The sequence below is a fragment of the Musa acuminata genome, chromosome BXJ1-10 (genome assembly GCF_036884655.1).
Source record: "Musa acuminata AAA Group cultivar baxijiao chromosome BXJ1-10, Cavendish_Baxijiao_AAA, whole genome shotgun sequence".
NCBI classification, from domain to species: Eukaryota; Viridiplantae; Streptophyta; class Magnoliopsida; order Zingiberales; family Musaceae; genus Musa; species Musa acuminata.
Genome location: NC_088336.1, coordinates 22400139 through 22424766, shown reverse-complemented (window position 1 = coordinate 22424766; position 24628 = coordinate 22400139). Strand labels below are relative to the sequence as shown.

Genomic DNA, 24628 nt, shown 5'->3' with positions numbered 1-24628 from the left:
GCATATAATACTTGGCTTCAATAATTTGTTAAAATCATTTTAAATTATAATTAAATTTATTTTAATATTCAACATCTTCCTTTCTTGGATTAATCCAAAGTGCTTTCGATTTATACGTCTAAATCCAACCTTGATGAGGGTAATAATGATGATAAGACTCGGGTGACGTTAGCTGCCTCAAATGATGCCTCACGCCCCTGTTGACCTGACAGCTCCTAGTCAACGCGGACCGGAACGCTGACCAAGGCGCATTAAACACCATGCTCAGGCTCGATCCCTCACGCCACGCTAACATCAATGTCAGACGGTACCAAAAGTACGATCTTGCTCCCTGCTGGCAGGCACATCAGGCAACGGTAATCCTCACTATAAAAACCCTCGTGCTCCGAGGAAAGGAAGAAGAAAATGAGAAAAGAAGAACAACATAATAAACCCCCTACGACTGTTCACTAACTTGATCGTCGGAGGGGTCGGGCCGAGCTCTCCCGACCCGACCTTTGTGCAGGTGCGAAGGCAGATGTCTCCCACTAAACGCCCAGGCGGGGAGTTTCTTCCCGGAGGAAACAGCGACCACGTCCTGATCGGACCACCGCAATCGACCATCTCAGCAGTCTCGAGGAACGTCCCAGGGAGATCCCCCATCATCCGGTCCGGAGGCCTTGTTTACACCGACAACGGTAATGTAAGATGAGGATTTATATGTCTAAATCCAATTAAACTGGCTTTGTTAGCCATACAAACTACCCATCTTTCTGCCATCAGACTGCCCCCAATTGCCACGACAGGTCAACTTCCAAGTCCCATTTGGCCATTGGATTCTGCCTTCTGGCAAACATAGATAGATCTGCTGCTGTCCATTGCAAAGGTGGTGGTGCAACTTTAAGAACAAGACACAGAGAGATCCACGTGCTTGGGATCAACAAACAACTCATCCTTCTTTATGTTTTTGTTGTTGTCGAAGTCAACAAGAATTATCCTATACAGTGTTCTTAAACGCCACCCTTTTCAGTATTTATTTCCAACACTTGACGAGTTTCCAACTTCCAGAAATCTTTGATTGAGATTTGGGTCGAACCCTTAATCTTTTTCCCCCCCCCAAAAAAGAATAAATAAATCGAATTATATAGCCAAATAGCAATAACTCAAGAAAACACAGCAGGTATCGTACCACCCACGCGCCCAAACAATCCAACCAATCTCTCGAGACTGAGTTCGATCTGACCGACCGGTATAACCACCACGAGAACCATCCTCATCTCCCTCGTAAATCTCTCTCTCTAAAGCTGCCGCTGCACCTCCTCAAGCTATCACACAACCATGGGAGGAAACCCCCGAGTGTTCGACCTCTCCCATGTCGCCCTCCACACCACCAGGAACGATTGTTGGCTTGTCATCAATGGACAGGTCCTCTCTCTCTCTCTCTCTCTCTCTCTCTCTCTCTCTCACACACACACACACACACACGGACACGCACACACACACAACGATGACATGTTCTTGAGATCCTATGTGTATAGGTGATAGATGTGACAAAGTTCCTGGAAGAGCACCCGGGGGGGGAGGAGGTGCTGCTTGAGGCGTGCGGCAAGGACGCGACCAAAGAGTTCGAGGCCATCGGGCACAGCAAGGCAGCATACGGCCTTCTGCTCAAGTACCAGGTGGGAGTAATGCGGGGCTTCAAGCACGCCGATGCTGCCCCTGCCGAGGATGACGCTGGAGAAGGCACCAAGGCACGAGCACATGTGATGACCGGTTCGGCCATCAAGGATGACAAAAAGATCAGATGCCTTGGGGCGATCGAGTTCGTATTGCCTCTCGTGGTTGCTTCCTTTGCTTTCTGGTATCGTTATTCTGCTGGCCTGACAGGGATGACCAAGTGAAGTTGGAACCCCTCACTCGAATAAGTGCTCTTTGTCTACCGGCAGAACATCTTGGAATCGTTGTCGTATCAGTGATGCTTTGTTTGGTTATCATCTACTTGTGTTTCGATGGATTTAGATTGAAATTTAATCGAACAGTTTCAATATCCTCCACCAATATCTGTATACATTTCAATCTGGAACAGGGCAAGAACATGGAATATAAATATATCTACTCTTGAGATTTAGTCTCAGGAACAGCACTGGACCGATGCACAGCTTCACATACAGTAATTGAAGTCGCGTTACCGATATGAAGCACAGCAAACTGTTTGATTTGGAGATATTAAGCGGATTATATATCCAAACACCCTGACTCAAATAAAGATCACGATTCCATGAGAAAGAACAATCCCAATGTTCTCCTTCTTTCAACTTATTTCTGCTGCATTCAAATAGAAGAGGAAGAGGAAAAAGAAAAAGGCTTAATAACAAGAATCTCTGTTTTGAAGACTTTTCTTGATCCCACCACAAGGATTTCAGAACCAAATACCGTCTCAAAGGAAGACACAGATAAACCTCATTGTTGGACATCCATAAGTGCAGCCCTCGATCCAAAGTGTTTTATGCAATTAACAACCTGATTTTAGTGTCCAATCGGACTTGTAATTTGCCATTTCGTCATGAATTGATGATGATGGTCTCACTGCTATGAGAAGCAACGAGCTTGCTCGTAAACTAAAATCATCATCCTCAGAAAATTACAACCAGAATATGAACCTTGATTAGCTACACAATAGCTTTCTGTCAACATGTATAAAACAGCACGCGGACCATCAAGGAAAAACAAAGATCCTGGAACAGGTTGGTATCGATTTAAATCATGAAAACAAACTGATTGTAGATAATGTTACGAGTACAAGCACTTTGTAGCATTACAAATCAATCTAAAATGTTTTACAGCGAAGAGCACAAAGAAGCCACTGAAACTAAAAGCAAGAGATCGTGTGATTCATTGTAGTTATGAAGAATCAGATTCTGTTCCTAAACTGCAATGTCATACCGTATGTGCCTGAGAAGAACAGGGATGACAATGTCTGGAGAACTAAGCTGGGGCAGATGACCCTCGGAGGACATAACCTCGACGATTGACTCGCCCCCAAGGTTCCTGTGCAAATACTCAGACACCACAACAGGGACTGCAAGATCCTTGCTGCTCTGCAGGATATGGCACGGAACCATAACAAGCCCAAGTATCTCCCTCAGGTCACTCTGGAAGATTGTCTGAGCCACACACAAGGCAATGTCAGGGCGAATGTTGAAAAGCGTTCTGCTGAACTCTTGGACTGCCACGGAGTCCATATCTCCGCCGACAGCTAGTGGTGCAAATCCAGAGACCCAAGCCTTGTAGTTCGATCTCATGGCATCAAAAAGTTGGTCCAATTCTTCCTGTTCAAAACCCCCAAAGTAGTCCACATCGTTCAAATACCTGCAAATTCGAAAAAGTAGACTGTTCAAGATATAATCACTGACCTGAACAATGAATTAGAAGAGTATGACTATCCATAAGCAGAAACAACCACATGCACTTAAGAATTTAATGCTGTGTCACGATGTTTTGAGCCCAGAATATTTAGCAACACAAACTCTTCAAAATTAAAAGTTATTCTTGAGAAATTAGGCTGCAAATCAGAAGAATCATGCATGTAGATGCTATTCTTTTGTTCATTATGGGGAACTTTAGCAACTCACAATTCAACTTTAAAAAGCCATAGTAATGTCTGCATCATAAAGTTCAATTTTTCTATAAAGCATGTAACCATCATGCAAACGCTATGCGCTTACAAGTTTCAGCTTGAGACCACAAAGCGCTTGGGTTCTTCAGGTTCAGTATGAATTTGGTAGACCACAAACCATAATGGTAATTGAAGTAGTCAAAAATTGGACTTTTGGTCATTTGTTGGTTCTTTGTCTAATCATCTCAATCCTCCAACAGCAGAACCCAAAATCTACATTAAATTTTATAACAGTGGAGGTCTGAATCGTCTAACGTACTCCCCTGATTCATATCACAAAAAATTAGGTCTAACATGTCCGTTCAAATCACTGGATCATTCCATCAAATTATAAAATTTTCATGTTCTCTCTGAGGTCTTCACTCCAAGAAAAAAAAAAAATAAATATATATATATATATATACTTGAATCTCAAAAAGAAGTTAGTCAATTAGCTGTTCCAGAGTCGTTCATCATTATTTCAGCCCCTTCTCCTGCTAGACTAAAGATCAAACTTCTCAAAGTACTATCTAAATTATGGAGATATCCAAGCAAGATATGGAATCCTCATGTTGAAGAATCCCAATATACAGTACCTTAGTTTAAGATCTTCTGAAAAAATTGGAATGACAAGAAACAAACCCTCACGCATCTTTTATTTCTTCTAAAAATTTGATTTTGTTCCACAATCCCACAAAGAAAATAGTAAACAAACCCTCACGCATCTTTTATTTCATCTAAAAATTTGATTTTGTTACACAATCCCACAAAGAAAGTTGTAAAGTAGGAGTTCCAGAAGCCTGTCTTCTTGATTCAATCGTCCTTGTGTCTTTCCCTCAAGAACACTCGTTTGGGACGGAGATATCCAAGCTAGAAGTGGAACTTCCATCATGAATAGTCCCAATTTACAAATGATGTGTTAATTTCATTCACAAGATTGCACAAACAAGCCGATCACCGTTAGAATTAGAGAAACAAGACGGAGGTACACCAGCGTAATAGTCACGGATTAATTAGACAGTAGGCGGCGGCCGCCGCCATCATAAGTTCCTCCCAAACATTTCGCGGTGATATCAATTAGGTATAGTGTATGGTTGCGTAGGAAAAGAGACCCAACAAGAATAAAGAAGGTGAAAATACGATAAGGGGCGCACGCACACCTTGGGGAGGCGCTGAGCATGACGAGCTTGGAGAAGAGGTCGGGGCGGGAGATGGAGGCGATGGCGCCGATGGCGGCGGAGACGGAGTGGCCGACGAAGATGCAGGGGCCGAGGCGGAGCTCCTCGAGGATGGCGAGGAGGTCGAGGGCGTAGCCCTCGAGGGTGGTGTAGCGGTCGAAGTCGAAGTCGTCGGGGTTGGTGGTGCCGGCACCCATGTTGTCGAAGAGCACCACCCGGTACTCCTCCACCAGGTGCGGCACCAGGTGCTTCCACACCGACTGGTCCGTCCCGAACCCATGCGCCAGCACGATGGTCCCCCGCCCCCCATCCGCTCGCCCGATCACCCTCAAGTTGTGCGCCTCCTCCACGATCCCCATCTGCTCTCCTCCTCTTCTGTTTCCCTCTTCCCTTCCCTCGCTACTATGGTACCCTCTTTACTCTTTCAGCTACCTAAGTATCTTCTTCTCGAATAGCAAATAGACCAAAAACCGCAATTTGTCTATGATTCATCATTCGACCACACGCATCGCCATCAGGACACGACTCCCTCGAGGCACAGGCCACGGGCGGTTTGGCTGCGTCGCACCGCACCGATCTGACGATGAGAACCGCCAAGTGAGTGGGGGTGACATCTGGAACCCTACGGGTCCCACCGAGGGATCAACATTCCTCCAGCCGGGAGGCGGGTAGGTTCTGTCCACGTAAACAAAAATCTGGTGCCTGTGCACGGACGAGGAGGAGGCAACGTGGAGCGTTCGTGCCGTTCAGATCAGCGTGACTGAGATGAAGCCACGCGGTCGTCTTACCCGTACCATTTTCGGAAAACTCGAATGGGCCCCCACCGCGTTTCGCGGCACGAACGAACAGCCCGATGTCTTGAGGATGTGGATATCGTGATTAGATTGCGTCGAGTTGAGTTCCCTCGCACGTACCACCATGCGTGCCGATCCGGCACGTCGGTCGAGCCAGCAACGCCGTCCCGCTACCGGACCTCGCTCCGGGCCGCCCGTCGCATGTGATCAGTGAGCACCGTCGCCACACGTACGGTGACTGATCGACATGAGGAGGGCGTCCGTCCCTGACTTGCACACCCTCCGTTGACTACATCGAACACTGGACCCCACCCGCTACTTTAAGCACATTGCATCCTTCTTATGATAAGACATTGTGCTCATCGAGTGTCAGAGACCAAATGGGAGATACAAAGCTCGGTCAAGAAAAATCATTAGCACATATACATTAAAGAGGCAATTATACCGAATAAGACAAGTCGACGCAAGAAACGACAGGTCCTAATACATCGGCCACTCACAGGAGGGACACGAGAGCCGCTGCTGTGCCAGACTGTAGCGGTTGGGCTGCTACGTCAATATTTAATTTGCGGCCCACTTGTGGAAATTAAATCTCCATTATTGATTGCCATATGAACAATAAGATAAGCATTCAAGGAAGCATCTTTCAGAACCACCAGCATTAGAGAGAGAGAGAGAGAGAGAGAGTATTCATGAATATATATATATATATATATATATATATAAGAGAATTTAACTTGAAATTTGATAGGATTCAATAATCTATATAGAAAAGATGAGGGAGAAATATAAGATAAAAAAGACTTCCTACCTTATAGTCACTCTCAACCGTGTCATTTGGTGCGTCATCATTTGAATTCTTTCTAATTAGATTATCGAATCATCTTCAACTCTATTTTTTTTTTCTTGAAAAATTAAAGAGTATTTTAATAATTGTCATTTCTTTGATTTGAGTCCCACCGAAATGCTAATTTAAAGGGAGAGACATTTCCTCTATTGAGAGTCACATCAAGCATCTCACAGCTTTTACGTAGACAAGCTAATTTAAAGGGCTCCTCATAACCAACTTGAACATTTCAGTACTCGGGAATGGCAGCATAAAATACTAAACAATCATTTTGAGGAAAAATTTACCATCAAATAAAGGTCAGTGTTGTCTTTCACAGTATACATTTTGTAGTTAATCACCATCATGTTAAGTCTAATCAGTAAAATGGGTAACACTTTTTAAATTTAAATCCTTCCAATTCTTCAGCATTTAACTTGTAAAACCACATTCAACTTGAAAAGGCCATCACTCATAGCATCTACCACTTGTAAATTCCTTCCCTTGGCTAACTTCCCAAATTTACATTATCCAAGGATCACATTGTGTGCCATGAAACCAACAATACACAGGCCAAATTTATTTTTAGAGATCAAGTCTAACAAATGGTCCCGTGACATGGCCAAAACTTCTATATCATTACCATGAGAAACCTCTAATGAGCTGCAGATTGATTGCACAGTGAAACTGCTCCCAAAGTCTGCAGCAAATTTTGTCCAGAAAGTGTCAGCTTCAGTTTTGTACCACAGAATGCTGCAATTAAGAAAGCAGTGTTTAAGGAACCACTGAGCATATAAATTGCCAAACGATGCTTTAAAGAAACATAGTGTTTTGGGTGTATGTGAGTGAAAATCTAAATATCCATATGCTTGGTTAGTGCATTGCTGCACAAATAATAAATAGATCTTAAGTTTGCATCATGTACATCGTTTAATATAGTGAAATACTTTTTCAATTAAAAAAAAACCTTTTTTCTTTCTTTTTGTCTCTCCTTTTGGAAGGGACACCAGTTTTGTTAATAGGCCTCAAGTTCGCAAGCTTGGAATAAGACCCATTTGAATTTATTAAGCCCACTAAGAAGCTTTTGATAGTATTCATCATCATGCATTCAAAGTCAACATGCAAAATTGGCTGCAGAACATAAGAAAACTTTGTCTGGAAAAGGGTAAAAGCTTGAGTGTAAAATGCCTTCAGGTGACTCGGGTTATCTAAAAACACTATCCATGCTTACGAGGAGTCTAGAAAAGGTTCAACAAAGAAAGCAACATACAAGCCACCGCTGAAGCATCCAAGTCGCATGTACCAGATCCAAATACCATTGTGCAATCACTAGCCAATATACCGCACAAAAGTCACTGCACAAATGAGTTGAGTAATTGATGAAAAAGCAAGAAACTAAAATCATTATCAACAACAGTAAAATAACAATAAACCATTAATTATTTGGAGTCTGCTAATTGTCAACAAAAAAAAAAAGAAGTATCTGCTCAATAAAAACAGACAAATCGCACAATTGATGATCCATTTGTTTAACAAGTATTCTAGCCCCTTTCTAAATATGACATTTCTAGTTCTAATAGCTTCATTAAGATCCTGTTTACTGATAAAGCACTATCAAATGCATACAAACCCAGGAATGTGTATTCTCATAACAACTTCCTAAATAGCATAAAATAAGGAATATGGATCTTAACTGATAGGCCGTCATCCGAAAGTGACGTGAGGCACCTTTACCACATAAGTGTCCCGAATTACAAATTGTGGGTTAGGTTGCCCAGAAGCAGCCCATCATATCAACACGCAGATGTGGTGCCAAGTAGGCAAAGGTTCTCTCATTGTTTTGGATCAATGGGAGTAAAGAATTTAATCCGAGAACAAAAAGTTAGATTAACAACTTGGAATATAGGAACACTTTTAGGGAATAGATTAGAATCGGTAAACACCATGATCAAAAGAAGAATAAATATTATTTGCTTACAAAATACTAAGGGCAAAACTAGAGAGATTGATAATACTGGATTTAAAATTTGGTATACTGAAAAAGTTAAATACAAAAATGACATAGGAATTGTTGTAGATAAGGATCTTAAGAATATTGTTGTAGATGTAAAAAGATTTGGAGATAAAACTATAGTTCTAAAGGTTATGAAAGGACAAGATGTTTTGAATATCCTTAGTGCTTATACCCCTCGAGTCGGATTGGATGATCAAACCAACAGATAATTTTGGGAAAGCTTAGATGATATCATTCAAAGAATACCTATAACTGAAAAATTTATAATTGGAAGAGATTTGAATAGTCTTGTAAGGAAAATATATAATTAATATGAAGGGGTGCATGAGGACTTTGGTTATAGAGAGAGAAATGAAGATGGTTGTATGATTTTGAATTTTGCAACTTCATATGATCTTATAATTGTAAATACTCACTTTAAGGAAAAAAGATGAACATTTAATTAATTACAAGAGTAGTCAAATAGATTTTTTTTTACTAGAAAGGTAGATAAAATTAATTATAAGAATTGTAAAGTTATACCTAGTGAAAGTTTAACGAATTAACATAGTTTGAAGATATTATATATTTACTGTAGAAAATAGAAAATAAAAAGATAGTAAAAAAAGTTACTAGGATTAGATGGTGAAATTATAAAGATGATAATATAAATATTTTTAAAAATAAGATGAAAAGGAAGATAACTTGGAACTTAGATGAAGATAATATTAATATTATTTTGACTATAATAGTTAATAAAATTAAGAGCTTAACAAAGGAGATTCCTGGTGAAACTAAATGTAGAAGTGTAACCTTAAGAAAAAGCTGGTGATAGTGTAAGGAAGTTCAAAAAATAATTTTTACTAAAAAATAATATTTTAAGGATTGATCATGGGATAATTATGAGACTAAAAGAAAAATTTTATAAGACAATTGTGGGACCAACAATACTATATGGATCTGAGTGTTGGACAATTAAGAAAAAACATATACAAAATGTTTGTGTTATCAAGATAAGAATGTTGAGATGGATGTATGGAGTTACTAAGAACTATAAGAAAAGAAATACACTTATTCGTGAACAACTAGGTACCGTTTCGATATAGAATAATATGAGAGAATTGTTTAAGATAGTATGGGCACGTGCTGAGAAGACTTCCGGATATGATAGTTAGAAGAGGTAAAATAATTAATACTAATGGAACAAGGATAGATAGAGAAAGACCAAAAGTACTATAAATTTAACTAAACATATGATTTTTTACCAATCTTAATAGCGATAAAAGATTCATGTAGTCGACCTTAAATAGTTGTGATATACAGTTTTGTTATTGTTGTTGTTGATAATGATGTTTATGACAATCATAATTGACTAAAGTGGATAAAATTTTAAAATGGTATATAAAGTAAATCACAACATAAAATATTAGTCTTTATACTTATGCTATTAAGTTAGTGAGATTTTAATATTATATTATATTTAAAACAAGCAATGCTTTCATAAATCCTGGGAGTGGGAGCATATCTAATCAAGGGCATTTCTTTTACGATAATAGAAAAGATCAAAACACTTATTTTGCCTTAGTGACACCTATAATAGGTAAATTTGCTAGCTGGAATACATGTGTTGTCAACAAATTATGTTGCTGATGATGCACTTTAATAAATGTAAAATTGTAAATGTTTTGTGAAAATAAAAAATAATATGCATTCGAAACTATGAAGTAATGACAAGTCATAGTGCACAACTATTTGGGATCAGCAAATCTTAATCTATAGAGATTAAAATACAACTTCAATATGTTTGATGCTTTTTCCCCTTTTCTTGCTTTGATATGAGAATACATATAACAAAGTCCAGTATGTAGGTCATCAATGATCTATGGGGTGATGTCTTCCACATATAATCATATTATTCATAAACTAGATTTTTAGAATTATTGAACTTGGTGAAGTCCGGATTTTTTTTTTCGTTCCAATTTTTTTCATAATAGTCCAGTTACCTATTAAAAATTAATGTATTCTTAGTTTCTTAGATCAAAACAAGTGGCTAAATATTAAAAAATCCCATATAAGAAAAACCTAGTTAAAGTTTAAGATCACGAACTCATTTTAAGCAACAATCCAAGAGACAAACATGATTTTGATATGTATTACATATATGTACTACAAACACATCACCGTGAAGTTAGGTTTTATCCTTTTCTTCATTTTCTTATGCACTTCCCTCCCTTTGTTTATTACTCCATTGCAACATAATCATTGCATATTTCCATTATTTTTTATAGTTTTTATCATTATATCATTACTGATTTCTCTGTCATAAACTCAAATTATCTTCCTTTATCCAGTTCAACTCAATGCAGTCTGCTAGAACAATTAGAAAAACTCCTCATTGTGATCAATCCAATTGATAACTACAAAAAAAAACTAAAGAAATCAAAGAAACTCACCCATCAAGGTAACAGCAAGTGTTGCCCAAAGAATAATTTGGATAGGACGGCCATACTGAATTTGATACTGGGACCTTTGCAGTTGTCTCTGGAAAGCTCCAAGACACCCATAAAGCTGCTTATCATTAATATCCTCTCTACAGTATCTAAGGCAGCTCTTGCTTCTTCCGTAACATGCATTGATTTCCTATAGCAACAACCAAATTAGATGTTCTAAAGCAAACTGCACCTAACATTTAAAGCAATGAACATTGCGTAATTAAAGAAACACAACAGGATTTGCTTACCTGACCTAATTGATCATTTTTCAATGGGATGTATCCCACCAAACTATGTTGAAATCGACCTCTCCAATTCCCAAGTCCATTTCTAAGCCAACTCATCCTAGGTGTTGATTCCAAAGCGTCTGATAATGCAGCAGAACTAAAAATCGCTCGGGATACGAAATTAGGTCTATCATCGGGTAATCTCCCAGGTGTATCCTCACCCTCATCAGGGATCCCAATGGCCCATGATCCAACATCAGTTGTGGCACATGATGCATGACCATGCAACCTCTCATCCCTGGTCTCCCGTCTACAAGACTCACTTGATTGGCTAGAGAAATTCTTCATACAGTCAATGGAAGCCTCTCCATTCATATCAACAGTACTGTTCCCGACTTCAACGCCACCAAACGAAGAAAACTTGGGCACATCTTCGGCTTGCAGTGGACCAGATAGAAAACGTGCAAGCTCATCCCTTTCTCCGTCATTCAAACGGATCCAGGCGACAGCAGTCTCACCCAGCTCCAAATTGGACTGCCTCAAACAATCTTCCACCATGGATATCTGACTCCGAATAGCCACGATGAATTTGTCATGCCGAACTCTCGTGTCTTCTCCCGCTGAGCATGCATCATCATTCGATCTCACAGCCCGTTCCAATTCCTCGAGCTGCGTGATCAAGAAGGGGTGGATAAAAAATCTGATTTTGAACATATCCAGTTTCGCAGGAAACCCTAGGTAATGCAACCCAACATGGACCAGAAATCACCTGCCACTTTGCGGTCCCAAGAGCCGTGCGAAGCTCTGTACGGAGCTCGCCGGATGCGAATTCGACTCCCGTGGTAGCCTTTGCTGCGTTATTCCGCTCCTGGATGTACAAACGGTAAAGCGACTCCATCCTACAGATCGTGGAAGAAAAGAAACCGTAAAACTCCATCAAATTCAAGGAAGAAGAAAAGAAACCGACGGAAGATACGTTACCTATCGGCGGATTCCTGCACCTCATCGGCGGCGGAGAAGAAAGGATCCTTCTCCCATTGATGGAAGCTCGCCGCCATTTCAAATCCTCCCGGAAATCAAAGGTCGAAGCGGATCGAGACGTATATTGAAGGCCAGAAGAAATCCTTTTGTAGTGATCCGAACCAGCGCCGACCGCAATCCCCGAGCCGAAAGAATCCGGAGGTTCAGCTTTTGTAGCGATTTGGCTTTTCGGGAGTCCAAAAATGAAGTAATTCGATGACGCGGGAGGGGACGCGATCTTGACCAGCGGAAGAAAGAATTCGATGTTGACTGTCGGATCTTGATCGGACGGTTTGTGAAGAGGTGCGTATCCGGACGTCGCGGGGACTTTCGACGAATCGCATTCGGGATACGGTCAGCTAGTTTGGTTTGACCGGAATACAGGTGGCATTTGCTTCTAGATCCAACGTGTATTAGTTGGTGGTGGGACCCTGCCCACGTAATTGGATGACTTAATGCTACGTGCCTCGTCAAACCTTCTCACCTGACGCAGACTAGCGAACAAGTTCACCCGACCTTTGGAATAGCCAAAAGGTCAAAGTTCGACGACCCATGATCGATTGACTGACCTCTGAACAACAGAAAGCAACTAAACGATCGCAGGAGCTCAAAACACAAATTCTGGAAATAAAGATGAGTACCATGCATTTCCATGTTTGAGTTGCATAATTAGTCAATAGCACTATGATGATGAGTGCTACAGAAGATAACGCACGCTCAATAAAATCGTGTTATAAGCAACACACGTCATCCGAGTACTACAGGTTGCGGTATAAATAACAGGTGCGCCAAATCAATATCATTATCGGGATATTCTACAAGTTGCAGTTAAACTCGCCTGGACTTTTACTGGGTCCGCATTCTGCTATTCTCTGCAGCTCTCACTTGAAGAAAGTAGGGATGCGCCTGCACAAGAAAAAGAAACAAACATTAAGACAGACACCTCTATGTATGCAGTGTCATATAGAGTTTGGTAAGTAACCCATAATCTGGCATTTATTGATAGATCAATCATATCCACTCCGCTGATTCTTTAGGAGTTGATTCACTAAACAATTCAATACAATTTCAAGTTCACTCAATCATACTTCTAAGAATGAGAGTTCTTCCAAATTACTTGCACCCTTATGTCCATTCTTTAGCTAGACTTATCACTGATTTTTTTTTTTTTAATTCAGAATCTTCTATTGTCAAGTGATGATTATATTTTACTCGGTCCCTCCAAAAATTTTGGAAACTAAAATTCTCAAAGCAGAAGGAAAAGAATTAAATTAAGTTGCTTAATTGAAAATATGCTGCTGGTAGATGCTGATAAGTTTTATCACAAAGTTGGGCATAAGAAAGACGGCTCTCAATCAGCAGAACAGTTCACTAGAAACTAAAGTAATATCATCACAAGAAAAATGTGTTTAGAATTACTACCATTGCTTCCCGTGCTGTGAGCCTGTCCAGGTGATCATATCGAAGGAGTTTATCAAGAAAATCTATTGCCTGCATCCAATTTTCAGCCAGTGTCATGATGGAAGACTCGAATGGAATGACAGGGTATAGATGCATTAAGGATAATAAAAGCCAAAGGTAATTTCAAAAAGATGATGTGTACAGCATGGTAAAGCTTTAAACAGGGTGCAAAAAGAAACCTCTGGAGAAACAAGATGCTGGTTGTCTGCATTGATAAATTTAGACCATGGTTTCCTGCTGTGTCTGCAGAACATAGAACAAGCATAAGATACTTTGTGAAAAATGCAGGATTTTAACCTTTTCATTAGAAGTGAAGTAACTCCCATATAGCCAATGATACCACGTCAAAATGAAAAAAAAAGAACACAAACGTACCTCCCAACAAGAGCATCAAGCTGTGGATCAAGCTCTAAGCGGTACTTGTTTAGATATGCATTAAGTTCATCGGTACCAAGTACCTGGAAAAACAAAGAATCAACTCCAATCCAACCTATATCCATCCTCAACAAGAATACTATAATGCACAACAAATACTAATTATATTTCCACGTATAACTATCCATTTGTCTCCACTAGGAATTATTAAATCATGTAACTCCATCCATCTTGAACTCCAATTTCCCCTCAGTACTGATGGAGCCAGATTTAATAAGGGTTTGGTCTACTGTGTTTTTCTTAAATACCAACTTCAGGTAAAGTTGAGTCTAACTTGGATTTATTTTCAACTTAATGTTTTTCATTAAATTGTTGTGATTATTTATGCATGCTACAGTTGTGCTCCTACCTAAAATAGTTGGTAAGTCTATATAGAGACTCTGACAATTTGGCTGCACTGATCACAAAGTGGGATGGGTGTAGACCATGGAAAGCAGAAAGATCTGGTATCTAGGCGAGAAAGTGAAATCAGATAGGAACAACACTATTTTGAAATAGATTGTGATCCACAATGAACAAAATGACCATATCAAGACCTCCCAGTTGCATAATTTTAGTCAATCAGCTAAGTGTTGAGAATGAAGTTATAGGCTTCATTTTTTTTCCAATTTAATATCTAGCTAATAGACATGCATGCCAATAGAAGAGATCTAAGACCATTGCTGTAAAATTGAGTTCCAATTCATAGAAAGATATTTCATGAAACCTAGTTGAGTGCAAATATATCATGGTCAGAAATAAATCCTGGGTCAGACCGCTATACATTGGCACAAAACCTGTTCTGAGTCTAAGTTTCCCGTGAAATTCCTTCCTGTAGATGCTCCAGGTAGAATTTCCCTTTCGAGATAAGATCAAAGCAGGATTTCAATTGATGAGAGAAGGGGAAAAAAGAAGAAAAGGATAGATCAGAGCAAAGATGGGTACAGTCCACCAGCAAAAAAGAACTTTATGTCCAAATAATTTCTCATCAAGCCCTTTTGTGTCGACCACTGGGCACCCCTTCTCTTTAAATTAATCTAACATCGGATGCAATTCAAATTATCTGTTGGAAATAACAGGCACAAAGAAGCTGGCAAATTAGATTTCAATTAGGACCTAATAAGCTAAACCAAGGGAAAAGCCAAGTAAATCCAATAAGATTAGGCATACTGATAATCAACTTGAAGTTCCACAGAAAATATAAAATAAGGTTAGCATGTAATGTGCACTATGATTAAATTTTTCGATCAAGCTTCATACAAGGGTATGCAGGCCAAACACTATCCCAATATCTGGCCCATGAGGTGTAATGCTGATCAAATTATGGATTGCATATGGTTATGTTCCCTTTCAACCAATAATAGAATCATTTTCAATACGAACTTTGCCACTACCACATCAAGGACAATAGACAAGGAAAAAGAAGATAGATAATTCTTGGTGTCATGCAATCTTAATACAATTAAACCGATGTAGATTGAGATGGGCCACAACAACTCGCAAATGCCCAAATTTCTCTTGAGGCCCCATAATCAATCAGATTCAAGTAAAGGTTTGCTTGGATCAGCTAGGATAAACAAATCCTGTTGATCATAGCCAGTCCCACCCATTGTGGCAGATATTCACCAAACTGAGTCAGACGATTATCAATCTTCCAAGACTACCTGATCCATCAAATCCTGTCTGATCAAAGTGATTTTGAAACTTATCTTGATCTATGAACCTTTTAAAATGTGAATAAAGACAACGAATGATACTGTACTGGCAAGCCCAAAGCATAGGGACACATGACAAATAAGTGGTTGACTATCTAAATGGCTTCGGAAGACAAAAGATGAATGATGAAGAAGAGAAAAATAAGGAAAAAGGTCTGGCTGATAAATATCCTAATCAGATTAAAATGTCTAAACAAAGGAAAATTATGCCACAAGTAGATGCAGTTCCGGGAATCACCATGTAATGAAGCTCATGGATAAAGCCTCATGGTATACTAACTAAAATGGATGGTAGGTCCACATGAGCAATTCGCTAAATGAGATGTCACAAAAAATTTATAAGATAATCCAATTACATCTTCAACAAATAAGTGGAAAGAATCAACATACAAGCATGACATGTATGCTTATAATCTAACAGTAGATTTTCGGAAAGAATCAACATACAAGCATGACATTTTTTTATTGAAGGCAATGTATATACTGCAATGTGTAACTTCACATCTAAAACGAAAACAACAAAATATAATTGATTGTTACCTTAGCAATTTTAACAAGCTGATCATGATTGTCATGACCATAGAAGAATGGTTCCTTGCGAAATATCTGTGATTAACCAGCAGAGATATGTTTACTATATCCGATTTTTTGGAAGATGGAATCAGATAGTACAGAACAAGCTAATAGTATTTAAAAGAATAAAGCATTTCATTAGATTGATTTTCCCACTTACCATTCCAGCAAACATACAACCAAGACTCCACATGTCCAAGGAGTAGTCATAATCTTGCAAGTCAACCAGGAGCTCCGGACCCTTAAAGTATCTGGATCCCAACCAATTCATTAAATTTCTTCAATTGAGATTAAACATGAAGATATTGTATATTCACCAAGATCCCTAATAGAAAATTCATTTTAAATTTCATCATTTTGTTTATACAAGATCATAGAATTTCACATTTACAAAGAATGTAAGAAATGCCAAAATAGAGCTGGTGCCCAAGCCAAATTACATTTGTAATGACAGAGCAGCAGTTCCAGATATTTGGGACTATTTTAATGTACAAAACATGGTACAGTTGGACTTCAGATTGTCTTGTTTACAATGTTAAAAAAATCTAAAAAGCATCGAAGGATGCCACTTTCTTGGAAACTCAAATGTGAGACATCAGTCAAGAACCTCCAGCAAGTTATAAAAGAAGAGTGACTAAGACAGAAGATGCACCTAATTATTAATTAGATCTATGTATAATGAAGTAAACCAATCTTCCTTCTTATTTCTTAATATCATTTACCTTTCTATTTAACAAAAAGGTAATTACTCATTTTGACATCAAGATTGACCTTTTTGTTAAATATAAAATTACTGGAGCTCCTGACTCCGGAAAAAGGCAATAAGCCATTCTTATGTCAGCAGGAGGCAAGGTTCAGGTAACCTATTGAACTTAGGTTTTTTTCTTAGGTACACATATGTGAGAGGATATACTCATGTAAGGATTTTGCCATACATCAGAAAAAGGTTTGCCTCTGGTGGTAAAACATCATGGAGCCTGAAACAAGCTAAACATGGAAATGACTGTCTGGCTGACAAAACTAAACCAATTGTAGTTATTCACTAACCAATTGTTTTTCGAAAAGAACATCAAAATACACCTTGGAAATGGCTGTCTGGCTAAAAAGTTAAATCATGAAGATTACGACATATTCTAGCTCGTTCTTTTAATAGAGGCTGCAGAGGACAAAAAAGTAATGGATTTATCAATATTGGTCAGCGTCCATAATATCAATTGATCTTTCCACAAAAGTGCTCTCATAATTCAAAAACAGGAACCTCTAGAGTCTAGATATAAATTGTGGTTCCTAAGTCATCGCATTTGTGAATGAACAAAAAAGTTGCGTGTAAATCTCTTTTTTGGGTATTAGATGTGAATATTTCAGGATGACTTTTAACATAAGTAACATATTTCTTCTAATCCTTGCTTTGTAATACATATCTTGTAGGATTTTACCCATAATATGTTCTGATAATCAATGATAATTGCAATTGCCTTGCTAAGGAATATAGGCACCCAGCATGCTATGGAATATACTGCTGATGCTGTTTAAGATAGTCAGGCACATGCACATGTCTGATGCCCTTATATGGGCAATATCAGCATGCCTTGTGACAGCACACAGTCGGCATGACATGCACTAACCCAAATAGGCAATTGGCAATAATTACTACTGCCTATGACCCATCCTATATTTATAAATGCAGATAGATTAAACATGACAATTATCTTACGCATAAGATAATATTTTTTTATAGTCAATTGCAAGGATCATCTAAACTTTAGCATGCCAAACCTACCTTGAAGCTACACGAACATTGTACTCCTTGTTAGGATGGTAGAACTCGGCAAGTCCCCAGTCTATTAACCGGAGTTTGCGCAGCTCATGATCTATCATAACATTATGTGGCTTGACATCTCGATGCATGATTCCTTGAGAATGACAGTAATCTAGTGCCTGGAAGTGCAAAAGGTTAGAAAAGCAGTATAAAACTCACAAGTCAAATGAAGAACAATAAATCATGTGGTAGCATCAAAGAGAGCAATTAGAATTACTTGAGTAACACAGAAGCAGCACAACAATATCATGGTTGTACAAGTTCAAAATTGTTTGCAGCATCAGTTATGCACTTGTACTTTTTCTCTTCTGTAGCTAAAATATTTACTAAGCAACAATGCTTGCTCATTGCATTCGCAAATGGGCTCACTGAAAGACCAAAATATGTATTCTTCTTGTTGTTTAATAAATCTATAAGATTAAAGGAGAAATTCAGAAGTTTAAAGATCACCGCTAGATCAGGAAGAAGCCAATTTTCATAAAATACAAAGACAACAGGCAGTAATATCTTTCTCATGAATGCATTAACTAAAAAAACTTATGATTATAACTCATACTCATAATTCTGCAGTATGATAACTTATATAACCCTTAAAGACAATGAGTATCAAACCAGAGAGCTCCCCAACACTTGGTAGCTATGCTTAAGATTATTCCAATACTTAGAAGCTCTGCAGGCAATGAAAATAAGACCAAGTTGGCTAAAATCCTTTTTAAAACTCCAAACTGCTTTTAGTGATATCCCAATCCCTGTAATTAGAAACAAGATTTTCTAATCTTCTGGTAGTCTGAAACTCAATCTCCTATCCTGATTATCAACACACATTAGCCTTCATCTAACAGGATCCAATAATGAAGCAGGGAAAAAACACTAGCAGCATATGGGATCACCAACCAATAAAACTTTATTAAGAGTGGCACATCAAGCAGTTACCTATGATATAAAGCATCGAACTGCCTTTTTCTGCAATGACATTCACCAACCTCTATGCTCCTTCTTAACCTGATCCTTCTAGTCATCAAATGAACTATTATCACAAGCAAATGATAAACCCATGCAACAAGCCTTTATAAAGAGAAACACATTACTGAATGTCCTCCAGTTGCAAGAACCAACATTTAATTTGCTGCTGCTTCCATGAATTCCACCAGATTTCAAACTCCATAGTAACCATCTCCTCCCATTAGTTAATTCTAGTTATCAAACAGACTAAGGAATCCAGGTGACAGACCCATTTTAAAGCCCAAAAAATACCCTAGGTGACAGACCTATCTTAAAGGACAAACAATGCCCTACACACCTAAGCCGTGAGCGATAAACTAAAAATAATAATTTCAAAAATATTTCTTAATCTGTTACGATTCAATATACCTTACATATTATAGTTGAAACAAGTAACATTGATAGTTGAAAACAATTGGAGAAGATATTACAGTTTCTACTTTGTTGAAGTAATTAGGCTCCCAAAAAAAAAAGAGTGTACAATTATTATAGATGTTATCTTAGCCAACTAATATGCAAATGCTAAACTGCAAGGAAGATATATACATTGACTTAACACATGAACTTAATCATCCTCGTTAGGACATATGAATACAAATTTGTCAACATCATGGTCTAGGCAAGTTACATTGTAGGCTAGCTGAGACACCCAAGTTAGTTTCTTGAATAACAATTTCTTCATTCACACGTCTATTTCCAATGGTTTAGACATGCAGATTAGTTATCTGTAGGGCATGTTTGGTTGCACAGATAGCTTCACAAAAGAAATTTTTTTAGGAAAACTTTGTTTCTGATGTTCATTTTACACGGAAGCCCAAAATTTGTGAAAAGCATTTCCAGATTTATAGGAAGTTATCTTTTAGTTTTCTTTTAGTTTGAGAACCACCTGCTTATGACTTTTAGTTTTTCTTGCATCTCAAACATGAAGAAATACAGAAAACAGTTTTCATTTTCTTTCCCTGAAATTCAACCAACTCATATACAATTTCAAGGAAAAGATTTTTTAGTGGAAAAATGCATTTTCCATTTTCCTTGCGAACAAACTAAACCTGAAGTATTCGCACCCATGCAGCACTTCAAAACCTTAATGTTCAATGATCAGCAATAAAGATGTGAGGTTACTAAGCTGTCATGAGTTAACTATGCCCATTATGATTTGTGAAATACATCACTTTTTACAGAATCTTTAGCAGTCACAAATTTTGATATCTCAGGAGATGAGCATGTAAAAAGATGCATGCATGGTCATATTGAAAAATGGTCCAGATAATAAACCTTAAGAAGTTCGTAGATATAGTATCGTATGTCATAATCCGACAGTGTAGGGTACAAGACTTTGAAGTCTGTACTGTTAACATATTCAAATATCAAGCTGGGAGTTTTTGATTGCTGATCTCTGACAATATCAAAAAGCTTCACAACATTTGGACCACCACAAAGGTTCTGAAGTATTTTAATCTCCCTCTTGATCTGCAAACGGAGACAAGAAAAATAAGTTCAACAGAACAATGTAAAAACACCAGTTCAGCCAAAAGTTTTTACAAATGGTGGTGTAATTGTAGGAACAGATAAAACATGACAATAAAACACTAACAGCTAGTTTAAGAAAAGAACAGGAAGGAAGGACATTCCAATTAAATAATGTGAAAGAAGAAAATTTCTTGATGGAAATCATAAGCAAGAATTCTATTACTGTGGAAAATAGGGCCATGAATCAATGTTAAACCAATCACTCTCATCCAGAGGGTATAACAAAGAAAGGCAAAAATCCTTGTAATTATAATATACAAATCCACATCAGAAAACATCACAATATAATTTGTTTCATGTGAATGTGAATATTTTGACAATGGATACACTTAATTTGAAGATCTTGGAGTGAGCGACAAAAATAATGAAGAAATAAATTATCCAGTAAATCCACAAAAAATTTTAACAAAAAAAACTGTGAAACACATAAAATTCTTTGTCCTTCATCATAGTACTAGAGAGATATCAAATGGGAGAATCAGTTTTATAAATTCATGTAGTCTCTCTTTTCCCAGACATATTAAGCAAAGACAAGAAGAAGAAAAAAAATAAGACAGTATCAAATCATGAGAATAACAACGAAATTCACTATTAATTTGATCTTCAAGCCATCTACTGCAAACTCATGACATGGATTGTCAGCTGACACCCTTCTTTTGGAGTTTTGGTGCAGCTGATGCATTTCATAGGTCCAGATTTTTCAACTTCATTGTTATAAAGAAAAGAGAGTTCTATACGATGAATATGTAAGAAGATAGTTTCAAATGGTGCATACATATGATCAATCCTACTTTCTATTGGCTTAACCTAACTTCCAGGTGCACATCAGAATCTGACTGCATGTCAATCACATAAGGCATCTAAATGATACTTTTCTCTATCAGGCTACTATGTTATTAACAAATAAAAGGATAGATCTCATTTTCTAGCAATGAAATAAGAAAAAAGTACCTATAGGGCTTTACAGAAAGAAAAACTTAAGATAATTAACAAAATAATAGAACAATGGATATCAGCATATGAATCAATACCTTTTTTTTCTTAACAGGCTTCAGGATCTTGATAATGCACCGTTCATTATTGGTTATATTTATGCCTTCAAAGACCTCACTGTACTTCCCTCTTCCAACTTTTCGCACAACCTCATAATCATCTTGATTTCTGAAGAAAAGTATAGTTTGAACCTCATTCAGGATATTTCTTTTCTCTTCCAACTGAATATGAAATATTACTGCTTGTTCGTGTCATTGGTAATGAACATGAAGATCTGAAGAAACCACCACACACACAACAGTTTTTGAAACTGTTTAGTGTTTAGTGATCAGTTTTACAAAAATTCTTAGCAGCTTAGTACACATACTATGAACATGTGCAAGAATCCAAAAAGATAATCAACAGGACAAAGTGCATGAAGCTTCTGTCAACGAAAGATCTGGTGGTCAAATATATGCAGCCTTATTTCTGAAAAGAATGGTTCTTTATTATGATTCAAGCCCTTGACACCAAGATCACAATGGAACAATTTTACCATGGAACCTTGAGGTATAATCCTCTAATCCAAAACTACCACTACAATATCAATATAAAAAAAATATGCAAGCACACATATTAAGAAAGAATAGAACATATCATACAACATCAGAAATGGCATCAAAAACCTCAAGGATGGTATAATCACTGAATGTAATTATCTTTAATTTATTTCCCAAACAATTAGAAGTTTTCCCCGATCATTAATTTATTTCCCAAACAATTAGAAGTTTTCCCCGATCACAGTAATGAGTTCGTGTGCAAATGTATGAACTATGAAGATGACAAAAAAGCTGCAAAACCATGTAGCTGACTCTAGAAGGAAGTATCTTCAATTTTCAAAGTATTGTTGCCAAACAATTTTGATCTTCCATGATCAGAGTAGCTTCAATTAGCAAAGAAAAATCTGAATTGAGAATCTGACTTTGATCTTCTAAAACTTGGTCAGTTACTAGAACTGTCAAATTGTTTGGTTAACCTTACAAGAACCAGCAACCACTAATTCTGCACCATGAGACCATTCATATTGTGAGTTGTGCTAAGGTCAGAACAAATTTCATGAGTGGTTCTGTAAATATTATTGTCACAAAGTCAAGCAGACCTGCTAGTCTCCAGATAAATAGTAAAATATATTGATGCTATCACAATAGTAAATCTTCTATAACCATTCCTCGCTTTATGAAGTCTACTATTTTTGTTTGATAAGAATTGCCCAAGAAACTGATATATCAGCACTTCTATCTTAATTCTTTATTCTTTATATTCTCCTATCAGAGTTATTAGTTGAGAAATGGAAAAGAAATAGACTTGGGAGCTCATAAAATTATTCTGTTAGGTCATATTTGCTGACATTCTATTCCACCATGTCAGATTCCTTGTGTTCTCTACAGACTCAAAACTAGTTTCTCTATAAGCCCCACAAACATATAGCCAATGCTTGGAATAAGAAGATAGATTGCCACAATTCACAAAGTAACCTTTGTTATTTGGGTCACAATTTTTAAGGAACCATAGTGATCCTGTATCAAGTATAAAACACTTTATAAGCAATTTACAACAAAAATATCTATGATGAAGAACAATTAATAAGCAGGATTGACACCATCCATTACCACCTATGATCTCCTAATCTGAAATAAACATATCTGATATACTACTAGTTACCCCAGGAAAATTTTGGTGCCTTTGGTCTCCTATATGCTCTTCTTTCTTGATGATGGCTAAAAGCAACAGGCCCCTTTGACAACCAATAATAACTAGACACAATTGAGCATCCCAATAGCCAACAATCACTGAGTGGCTCAACTCGACTGTGATGCCTCCTAACTACCTCCCCATTCAACCTGAAGGAAACAATATTTGACAAGGGCGGCATGCCATTAGAGGCTGCCTCTCACCCACACACATGCGGGCAGGCAGGCATTGAATCTCTGAGATAAAGGGGAACCCTTCCTACAGGTATAAAGGAAGCTGACCATCTTGATCAAAGGACCTTCCTCTTCCTGCTCACCTCCATGTTCTTCACCTCTTTCCCTACATTTCCTGCTACAATCACCACCAGTCACTGACTTTGTCATGGAGGGCGTTTCTCTTATCCTCCTTTGTGATTGCAGGTGAAGGATCTCACATGAATTACGCACCAAACAACTTGTATCCAAGATGGAGATCTCCTGGATTGTATGAAGGCCAGGTCGGCTCCTCTCTCCTATTCCTCAGTTGACCAAAAAGACCTAATTTTTCTCTTGAGGTCCAGTTTTCCTTTTCTTGCAACCCTTCCTTGCATCTAAACTCATGTATTGCTCCCTATTCAACCAAGAACAACGAAAAAGATAATATCAACAGACGAGAAAAGAACACGCAACATCTAGATTGAAGATTATGATGGAAAATCATCAATCGATATGCCAGACGTGCTAGAAGCACGCCTACGTGAACCGGCTAAATTGGTTCCAGATCAAGAAAGAGAGCGCCCAAAAGAGGGAAAACATAACCTAGGGCTAATTCTGCGCTAGGGTTCAGATAATCCAGCTCTTACCCCCACTGGACGGTGAGCGACTCGTAATCCCAGTACTCCTTGGGCCGGAGGACGTTGACGTCGGTGTATACCCGGGCTTTCGACATGGCTAGACCGCCTACAACTCTACCGAGATGTCGCCCGTCACGGAGGCGAGAGGCAAAGGGCAGAAAGAGAGCGGGCGTGCTATAAGCGAGGAGGACGTAGCTTCTACGAGCGGAGCCGAGAGGAAATCGAGGAAGGGTCGGCCGACGCCGATGTGGCGAGCACGAGCGCGACCAGAAGGCCGATACAGGTCGGGTTCGGCCCAGCCGCGTCGGTGGTGCGACCCACCGAATCTGATGTGGATGAAACAAGGGACGGCGTGCTAGAGATAAAATTCCGACACGTGATAAGGGGTCTCTCA

General features: G+C 38.4%; 4 protein-coding genes across 7 annotated transcripts; 1 reads left to right on the top strand and 3 right to left on the bottom strand.

Annotated features, from left to right (window-relative positions):
• The first annotated feature begins 1251 nt into the window (after positions 1–1251).
• On the top strand, positions 1252–2037 carry LOC104000705 (cytochrome b5). The gene is made up of 2 exons (XM_009422815.3): positions 1252–1404; positions 1518–2037. Exons 1-2 carry the CDS (start codon positions 1318–1320, stop codon positions 1878–1880), a joined length of 450 nt encoding a protein of 149 aa, XP_009421090.1. The 5' UTR covers positions 1252–1317; the 3' UTR covers positions 1881–2037.
• A 675-nt stretch (positions 2038–2712) lies between these two features.
• Positions 2713–5355, bottom strand: LOC104000706 (probable esterase D14L). Its single transcript, XM_009422816.3, has 2 exons — positions 4795–5355; positions 2713–3348 (listed from the first exon to the last, which is right to left on the bottom strand). The coding sequence occupies exons 1-2, from the start codon at positions 5169–5171 to the stop codon at positions 2904–2906; spliced, it is 822 nt and encodes a 273-aa protein (XP_009421091.2). The 5' UTR covers positions 5172–5355; the 3' UTR covers positions 2713–2903.
• A 1460-nt stretch (positions 5356–6815) lies between these two features.
• Positions 6816–12657, bottom strand: LOC104000708 (uncharacterized). 4 transcript variants are annotated; one of them, XR_010480402.1, is made up of 6 exons: positions 12126–12657; positions 11914–12043; positions 11166–11813; positions 10879–11065; positions 7703–7787; positions 6816–7185 (listed from the first exon to the last, which is right to left on the bottom strand). XR_010480402.1 is itself a non-coding variant. In XM_065086551.1 (5 exons), exons 1-5 carry the CDS (start codon positions 12200–12202, stop codon positions 7762–7764), a joined length of 1068 nt encoding a protein of 355 aa, XP_064942623.1. In that variant the 5' UTR covers positions 12203–12657; the 3' UTR covers positions 6816–7761. The 4 variants fall into 4 exon arrangements, 2 of the variants coding, with proteins under 2 accessions (XP_064942623.1, XP_064942622.1); XR_010480403.1 differs by having other exon boundaries at positions 6816–7132; XM_065086551.1 differs by having other exon boundaries at positions 6816–7787.
• A 126-nt stretch (positions 12658–12783) lies between these two features.
• Positions 12784–24603, bottom strand: LOC104000709 (casein kinase II subunit alpha-2). Its single transcript, XM_009422818.3, has 10 exons — positions 24244–24603; positions 21710–21839; positions 20424–20618; positions 18108–18265; positions 16488–16578; positions 16295–16360; positions 14001–14083; positions 13805–13868; positions 13587–13655; positions 12784–13070 (listed from the first exon to the last, which is right to left on the bottom strand). The coding sequence occupies exons 1-10, from the start codon at positions 24327–24329 to the stop codon at positions 13011–13013; spliced, it is 1002 nt and encodes a 333-aa protein (XP_009421093.1). The 5' UTR covers positions 24330–24603; the 3' UTR covers positions 12784–13010.
• Between the last annotated feature and the right edge of the window lie 25 nt (positions 24604–24628).